Source organism: Lutjanus erythropterus, chromosome 18 (genome assembly GCF_056507025.1).
Source record: "Lutjanus erythropterus isolate fLutEry1 chromosome 18, fLutEry1.hap2, whole genome shotgun sequence".
Classification (NCBI taxonomy): Eukaryota; Metazoa; Chordata; class Actinopteri; order Lutjaniformes; family Lutjanidae; genus Lutjanus; species Lutjanus erythropterus.
The window spans coordinates 5,325,167-5,334,608 of NC_139334.1; the positions used below are offsets into that span (position 1 = coordinate 5,325,167).

General features: G+C 39.5%; 2 protein-coding genes across 2 annotated transcripts; both read left to right on the plus strand.

The window, feature by feature from the left end:
* Positions 1 to 852: 852 nt before the first annotated feature.
* On the plus strand, positions 853 to 2,899 carry cd93 (CD93 molecule). Its single transcript, XM_084742737.1, has one exon. The coding sequence runs from the start codon at positions 997 to 999 to the stop codon at positions 2,707 to 2,709; it is 1,713 nt and encodes a 570-aa protein (XP_084598863.1). The 5' UTR covers positions 853 to 996; the 3' UTR covers positions 2,710 to 2,899.
* A 2,745-nt stretch (positions 2,900 to 5,644) lies between these two features.
* On the plus strand, positions 5,645 to 7,865 carry LOC146310486 (thrombomodulin-like). The gene has a single exon (XM_084742738.1). The coding sequence runs from the start codon at positions 5,797 to 5,799 to the stop codon at positions 6,931 to 6,933; it is 1,137 nt and encodes a 378-aa protein (XP_084598864.1). The 5' UTR covers positions 5,645 to 5,796; the 3' UTR covers positions 6,934 to 7,865.
* Positions 7,866 to 9,442: the final 1,577 nt, after the last annotated feature.

Here is a 9,442-nt window from a genome sequence, read left to right on the forward strand (position 1 = left end):
TCCTCACTGATGCGTCTACATGAGCCATTCATGAGAAAATTGGTTATTTCTACATAGTTGCTCTTAATGCCTGCTACTTGGTCAGATTCTCATGAATCATGTGTAAACAATTGTTTACATTTTCCCTGGAAAAAATAAAGCGAAGTAAAGTCAGCCAGAACCACAAGGAGATTTATTAGCAGTTAATTTGTCATTTTTGATGTTATATTTTCTGGTTATTACGGAGGACACACTCCACGGGGTTGATTGCTGTTGATTGATTGATTCTTTGTTTTTAACTTTGTGTAGTGACACGCATTCTCCCATAATTCTTGTAAGGAAGGTTCTGTTACCTCTGAATCATAAAAGGTTTGATCTTGGCTGATTATCACACTGTTAGAGACACAATAAATAAAGTTGACAATTAAACTATTACACATTTGTTTTGCACCCAATATGAAAAATAGAGTGATAAACACCTTGTGACAGTAGACGAGTAGGTTTATTAATGTTATGACAATATTGTGACTATAAATAATGTTTGCTTGACTGTAGTCCCTGTGGCAACAGGATGGCAAAGGTCACAGGTTCATTCCCCGCCACAGCTATTGTGTGTCCGTCCACAGTCTCCATTTGTAATGTCAAAGTGCCCATGAGACTCTGACCCCTGCTTGCTCATGTATTGTGAGGTACCACAATTAAGGGAGTCAGCTTAAATACCTAAAGTCTGCTGGGGCCGGAGACATCTGGAGAAGCAGTCAAAACACGAGGGAGTCTGCCATTGTTTTCTGTTTCAAAACGGAAGTGGCCAGCGGGGGAGAAAAAAAGGAACCAAAACTGCTGCTAAACATGGTTTCCGTCTTTAGTTTGTGTTCCAAACAGGATACAAGAGCATGAACGTTAGCTTCAGACCCACACCACTTGTTATTGGCGATGAATGGACAACCACATATTGGGCACATTTTACACCAAAACTCCCAGGGACCTTGTGGATATCAACTATTTTGTTGACTTCTGATGGCAATTATGTTGTTGATTTTTCTTTTGCTGCTCGTCGACAGCTTTGAGGGAGTCTCTGGAACTGTACATGGGACGCTGTTTACCTCTAACGCCTGCTTCACCCTGCATATGCACGAGAAGAGCTTTGAGGAGGCCCGGCAGAGCTGTCACCACAACGGAGGTTATCTGATGACAGTCAGAGACAGAGAAGAAGAGGATGTGCTGCGTTCGCTTCTCTCTCAGATCCAAAGACGACATCAGGACAGGGCACTTAAATTCTGGATCGGATTAAAACTGCACAGAGGGACCTGTGTGTTACTTGACAAGTCCCTGAGGGGGTTTAAGTGGGTATCTGGGGAGCAAGATTCCCAGTACTCCAACTGGGAAAGAGAACCTGTCACCACATGCACAGAAAACAGATGTGTGAGTGTCAATTACACTGGAGAGAACCAACTAAAATGGACAGCTGGCCGTTGTAAAAGCCAAACTTTCTATGTATGTAAGTTTTACTTCAAGGGCATGTGCAAACCTTTGGCTCTGTTGGGACCTGGAGAGATAACCTACACGCCACCCTTCTCAGAAGAGCCATTAACAACAGAGATGCAATCATTTCCAGTTGGAACATATGCTCAGATTTTATGTGATGAGCAACGGTCTTCCTACTCTGTGTGTATGGGAATGGATGACACCTATCGTTGGACTAACCCTGGTCCATTTTGCAAAACCGGAAAGCAAACTTGCGAGATCATGAATGGTGGATGTCAACATTTGTGCCATCAGGATGAAGACGCGGTTCGTTGCTCTTGTAAAGATGGCTATAACCTGGATGAAGACGGACTCACTTGCAGGATAAAAGACTTGTGTGAAGTTGACACCTGTGAGCATCTGTGCGTGATGGGGGTGTCTGGATATTCCTGCAGATGTCCAGATGGCTTCAAACTGCATGCAAACCAGCGCAATTGCTCTGACATTGATGAGTGCCAGTCACAGGTCTGTGAGCATTTGTGCGTAAATACTCGAGGCAGTTACACATGTGCATGTAAAGACGGATACAAAATGGTAGATGGTAAATGCATTGATATGGACGAGTGCACGCAACTGAGATGTGAGCACAGCTGCTCAAACAGTGTTGGATCCTACTCTTGTTACTGCAATCAGGGCTTCACTTTGTCTGAGGACGGCCACTCGTGTGTTGACGTGAACGAATGCGTCAGTAATCGCTGTCAGTTCGAATGTGTCAACACTGTAGGCAGCTTCTTGTGCACCTGCCCGCAAGGCTTCCACATGGAGGACGATGGATCGACTTGTGCTCCAGATGTGACAGAAATTGCAACAGCTTCATCAGAGGACCCGACTGAGGAAGAAACACAGGAAAACTTCACCGAATCTTTAACCAGAACCACAGTCGAGCTCCAACACCAGTCCCCCCACACTGATGCACCGCTTCCTGATCTGGTGAACGTCACGCAGAGTGATCAGCAGAGCAACGCGTCCCTGGTGACAAGTTTTGCCAAGACGGTTAACTCCAGGGTGATCATCTGCGTCCTTGGTTCTGTAATTCCTCTGCTGCTCTTGATCTCAGTGACTCTGGCTATTGCAATCTTCAGATGCAGCCGCTCCAAAAAAGAAGCCAAGAAGAATGCCACTACAGACGGCTACTGCTGGGTGTCCTCTGGTTTGGACCCACGTTTAGAGAAACTGTATGAGTCCATCTTGACTGATGACCTATGACCTGACAGTGATGGAGAAGACTGTCTACATGGATTGTTGGGTTTATTTATGTAATTTATGTTCTTGCAACCTTTCTATGTCAGGCTACTTGTTGTTATAACAATTATTACATATCATATCACCATCGCACTTTATTTTTCTGTTCACTAATAAGATGTAACAAGCTATACTTGATATCAAATTAGATTTTTTTTTTAAAATTGATATCATCAAAGAAGTAGACATTGGTTTTGGTTACTCTGCCATTTATATGGAACCAGCCAAAGAAGGTGTATCTCAAGTCTCAGATATGTGATTTCACTTTAGTTTACAGTACAGTTCTGTAGTAATGTGCCCCTAATTACACAATAAGACTGATAAGGGTCTAATAACAGGTCTAATAATGTCTGATAAAGATCATCATTTCTATATTATGTCAGACTTGATGCAAAGTAGTGCTTGTTACGTCTTATTAATGTGTTGTAAAATAAAGTGCCACAAAAAACACAATCAGAAAAAAACTTTGTTGTCCATTAGAAGGTGATTTATCTTTTATAAGACTCTCAAGTAAAAAGACATTGTTCATATATGTATAGAGTAGCAATATAGCTGGGAAAAAAAATTAGATGTAGTGAATTTAGTAAGAAGCAGAGCAAGAGCACATGTAAGTAGATGTCTGTTGGTACAAAAGGTCAGGCAGGGGCATGTGAGGGTGTGTATGTAATGTGTGTGTGTTAAGAAGGTGACTGGGTGTAGATAACTCATAGTCTGTGCTGGTTGCCAGACGATTCCAGGAAGTTTTGATAAGATTTTAACTCTTTAATAGAAAGTAATAATTGGCCAAATTTTCTGCTATTGCTATATATATCCAGTAGATATGTCTGAGTAATGTGTGTACCAGTGCCTGTTCACTAAACCTCTTATTGTCTCCTGAGCCAAGAACATATTGTCTTTACTGCATCAGATACATTAAGATGACAGTAAAAGTCATGTCAAGTTAGATAGGTAAAATATGCCACATAGCAGTGATGGAAGTTGCTTAATGTAAAAATTCTGCACTTTTCATGTAGATGTCTAGTCACTGTTGATGGTAAATGTGGTCAGTTGAAGCAATGAATTCTTCAGTGCGTGCTGACTGAGAAAGCTAGGTTCTCCTGCTGCAAAATCTATTGTTCTTCCTGCATCCAGTGATGTCATAGTGATGTCACTGGATGCAAGAAGAATCACAGGTTATTTTAGTTGGGATTTCTCTGCTTCTGTGTAGTCAAGGGGTGCACTAAATGAATTCCTTCGTCACCTAACACTATGTTTCAGCCAACAAGTAATAGCTATAGGCGTGTGTTGTCATCAAAAGTTCTAATGCAATGCATTGTGGTACACGTAAGCAGTGCTACCACAGTTCTAGAGCAGTAGAACTGAATTATCTCGGTAAATATAGCACACACTAATTTATTGCTTTGATTGACTACATTTGCCAACAACGCTGAAAAGTTCCCATTTTAGCCTGCACTAACTTTGCTTGTTTGTTTGTTTGTTTTTGTTGTCCTCTTAGTAGCAGCAGAAATAAGTTGATGACACAACAGTTACTTAACACACAACAGTTATGGAGCAACAATGTGATTCATTTGGAGATATGTCTCTGACCACCTGGTTTATGTTAAGTCAATCTTATTAACTCTCTTTTAGCTCCATTTTTGGTCTCCACCGCTCCCTGGGGGAAATATCTGGCTCTTTCACTGCTAAATGCTTTCCTTTATTCACCAGCGAGCTAGTCTTTCTGCTTTTTTATGCTGTGCAGGTAGTGTACAGTGGGTTTTTAGAGCTTTTTGACTGAAAACATCCGCTTGCAGTGGCAGAAAGCTACACTTATGTGAACTAGAACAGTAAAGCTGAGCAGCAGACAGCTGAACAATGAACTGAAACTCAAGCCGAGGACAGCTGCAGATTCAGGTGATAATTCTCTGTGGATTCATCAAGGGACTGCTTTCACATTGTCATATTCTGTTATTATAGATATGCTGATTATAGCTCTTTTAAAGGGACAGTTCACCTCAAAATCAAAAATACATTTTTTTCTCCCTGTCGTGTAGTTCTGTTTATCCATCTATTTTTGCTTGCAGGGTTTTGAAGTTATAGGCTGTAAAGATGTCTGCCTCTCTTACTATAACGAAACTCAACGCCATTCTGTTCACTGCTCAAAGCACCAAAACAACACATTTGAAAAGTTTAAAATTTGTCTTCTTTCAAAATTCATGATCTGGTTACTCAAAATAATCCACAGACCTTGTTGTGAGCAGTTTCATGTAAGAACTATTTTCTTTTTAGTAGAAAAGAAAGTAGTTCCCGTAGGTTCTAAAGTAATTCCGGTAGATTCTACTGCAGAAAGAAAGCAGCGCCTACACGAAACTGCTGACAACAAGGTCTGTGGATTATCTTGAATCTTGAAATGCATTTTTTTTTTTTTTTTGGTGCTTTGAGCTCCAGAAGGTGAGTCCCACTTAGTCCATTTATATTGGAGAAAAGGCAGACATCTCCACGGCTGATATCTCCAAAACTCTGTAACTCACACCAAAACAAAATCTAGATGGATAAATAGCACTAAAGGCCAGGGGAAAAATGTTTTTTTTTTTTATTTCAGGGAGAACTGCCTCTTTACATACATGTAGCAGAGTTAAAAAGTCCAATATTTGCATCTGAAATGTAGTGAAGTACCTCAAAGTTGTATTAAAACAGTACTGGAGCAAATGTACTTAATTTCCATCACTGCCACAGGAAATATTTGTGCACAAACTAACAAATGCATTTTACAGAATTCTGATGCTGGTGTAAATATGATGTAATGATGATAATGAGTATCAAATCAATATATGTTATGCGATGATAAAAAATAAATCATTCAAAAATATGAATAGGCTCCTGTTCCTGTATGTTTAACGATCACAACCTTCTGGGGAAAAAAACAGTAGTCCAACAGTATCTCTTTTCCTTCCTGTCTTTAAGCCTGTCTTTTTCCTGAGGGGTGTTGCTTCCTGAGTAGGAGGCCACAGGCTGTAAATTCACCACAACTTTACCCAGCCCACATTACAAGAAGATCTACTGCAAGACATCATGACCATGTCTGTGCCAGTCAAGGTAGTGACATTGATTATTTTGATTTATTTGTTGTCTGTAAAGACAGGACTTTGTATGAAGCTGACTGGAACCTGTAGGCCTTTCTGTTCTGGGAGTGACTGCATAACTTTAAACCAAGATAATGTGGATTATAAAACAGCTGAGGAGGCATGCCAAGACAGGAATGGAGAACTGGTGACGTTTCAGCCTGAGACAACTGAGAAAATCCTTGACAATTTGAGTCAAGAACTATATGGAAACTTCTGGATTGGACTGCGTTTGCCAGCTGGCTCCTGCAGCAACCTTTCAGCTCCACTGAGAGGCTACGAGTGGACCTCTGGCAGTATTAACCACAGCTTTATTCCATCTTTCAGCACCTGGAAAGACAGTGTTCAAGTCTGCGCTCCACGCTGCGTGTCACTTTCAAACGATCAGAAGTGGACAGAGAGACGGTGCTCCGACAAAACTGACGGCTTTCTGTGCAGAGTGCAGCACAAAGATGCATGCCAGGCACAAGAATTAACAGATTCACATTTTTTCCCAAGCTCTAAAGGTTGCTTACCTGGTCCTTGTGAGCAAAAGTGCACAGATGTTCCAGGAGGCTATAAATGCTCTTGTATCAGTGGCTATATCCCAGACAGCATAGACCTCAAGAGGTGCAAAATGTATTGTGCACAAGAGAAATGCCCTGTGATATGTGACAGAATTGACCCTAGGCTATGCTCCTGTCCTGATGGCTTTATACGCACTGATAAAATCTGTGAGGATATTGATGAATGTTCTATGGATCAATGTGAACAAGAGTGTAAAAACACTTACGGGAGTTTTGTGTGCTCCTGCAGAAAAGGATTTGCTCTTAAAGATCAGGTCAAGTGCATCAAAGCAGTGGACAGTGAAATTTTTAACATGACAACTCCTGTTGTTGAGAGTTTTGTTAAACCAGCCACTAACAATAACACACTGCAGAGTTCTTCTGCATCTGGCAGTGGTTTTGTCTGGATATGGATTTCCGTCGCCGTGTCCGTAGTAGTGTGTATATATGTGATAAGGTCTTGTATTCTCAAGCGTCAGAAGCGCAGAGAACAAAACTCCATCCAGCAGTCTGCTGCAAATGTGGACAATAATGAATGTTAAATTCAGTCCAAGAAGTGTTCCCGCCACTTAGCACTTACAGATTGTGAGACTTGTTTAGTATATTACATTTATCAGACAGCTGTAGTGTGTAACTTTTCAGAATAAATAGCTTTGAGCCTCTGTTTCTTGAATTTCTGTAATGCATTATGAAATATTGTTCATATTAATTAAAATGAAAACATGTGTCAAGTCAATTCAAATGTTTAACTTGGATAAAGCACATATAGTATATAAATATAAGCAGTATTATGCAAACACAGCTCTAACATACTGTGTATTGTCCTGGCATTTTACCCCATACTGTGGGTCAACAAACTCACTGATGTTGTGTCCTTTGTGTCATGCATGAAATTCTGGTCTGAATGAGAGAAATCCTGTGAAGGGAAAATTTTGAAAATCGGCAAAATATGATCTCTTTTTTAGTGCAGGTATTTTGTAAGAAAAAAGAGGTGAACCTTGAACAAAATTACAACTGAAAATCTGACAAATGTTTATTACTCATAAAAGGTTCCTCAATAACATATAAAAGTTCTTAGACATTCAAGTGGTGGTTTAAAGTTGTTTCTTAATTGAAATCAATGTCATTATATTAGTATACCTGCATATTGACTTAAATTAAAAAAAAAATTAAATGTCGCATAAAATAGCACTTTTATTTTACTTTCCTGATAGATTTTCAGTGAAACTTGCTTTCATTACAAAAGATATTGCTGGAAAACGAGTCCATTAGGTCATTTTGACTCACTTACATGTTTAAAAGATAAGAGTTTCTTTTTGCACAATTCACTGTGCTTTGTCCAACTCCATGTCTCACATTCAACACAGTTTCTGGTGGACTGTGGACAGCACTGAGCACTTTGTTTGGACGTCAGACAAGAAAACATGCAAAAGTCTTTTTTATTATTATTTGTTTTAACATGAATGGCAGTGGGAAATTGATTTCAGTATTTTTCAGAACTTTCCCCCCACATGGATCCCTTCAGAGTTCATTTTTAAGTTGAATTTTTTTCAACTGTTGTCATGTGTGCCTAGGATGTGTCGTATGGAAAATGTTAATCTGTAAGGCAAATACTGAGTAAAACTGTCAGATGAGCAGTCGGCAGCAGTCAAGCAAATGGATGGAAAAATGAATTTGTGTAGAGACAAAGTCTCACAAAAGCACTGACCTTTTCTTTATAGAGCAGACATTAATGTTTGTGTTTATGCATGTAACTGATTGTAAAACAGGTTTTGAAGTAGATGACTGAAATATTCTCTCATTTGTCGTGTCATGAAATTAAAATCTGAATCTGTTCATTTATAACAGGTCATTCTTGTCCTTAGAGCGCCATCTACTGTTCTTTTAAACACACTGCTGAAACAGGGCAAAACAGTTACACAACAGTCAGATGTGGCTTCCTGACTTTCAAACAAATCTTGTTGTTTTGAAATCACCCGCTGTGTTAAAGCATACACAATCTGGTATATGAGGTGTTTCTTTCCAGTGAATAAAAGATAAAAGGACCACTGATAAAAAATAGCGTCACTGAATAAAACACCTCAGGTAAGATAAAGTTACACGGGGCAGCCATGTTGGTGTTAGTCACATATTTTGTGAGACGAGAGATGTAGACCGTTAAGCTGTTTCACAAAACTAAACCACAAACTGAGACTTTCTCGACTTGTAAAGTTGTGTTTTAAAATGACAAACATCACATTTGTAATTCGTGGCACAGATCAGATGGAATCAAAAATAACTTTTCTCGCACCATTGACTACCATTCATATTTTTTGTGACGACAGGTCCCATGGAGCACACCGGAAAGGGTGTGACTGAGGCTCTATTGGTTGCCTGTGACACTGTCATGGTTTACTGGAACACGAATATGACAAAGCCATTGTTAAAGTTATTAATAACACTTTTCCTATGATGACAAGTCACATTGTCTTCTGTTTAAGAAAAAGGCCTGTTGCATCATTTCTGTTCTGTTAAATGTTGTCATCTAGCTTTAATTTGTGCTCTAAAATTTCCGCTTCATCGCTTTTATTTCCAAAACCGAAATTAAAAGTCACTTGTTTTCTGTACAAATTTCATTATAAAGTCAGCTGACAACTGAAACTGCACTGTGAGATGCAAGATATTTTTGAAATGTATTTTGCCATTGTCCTCTGTTGTAGGTTCAAACAGTACAATCCGTTTAAAATGTGTCGTATTTGCTCCTAACAGAACAAAGGGATTCCATTACGATTATGCTACTTTCACTTGGGATTAAACTCCTGCATTATATCAAAATGTTAATCAGATTGTAACAGTTGATTTCCAACAAAGTTGCCCACAGCTCTGGGTCAGTCTCAGCCTCACTTTGACTGAGAGTAGCATTTTGTTATGTTCAGTCTTTTGCCTGCTGCATTATCTGCCTAATCCCTAAAATATATTTACTACCTACTGAGCAAATACCTGCTTCCTGTTTCATACCCTAAAACAAGAAAATGCATCACTGATGCTTTAAAACTTATATTAGTCTTGCAG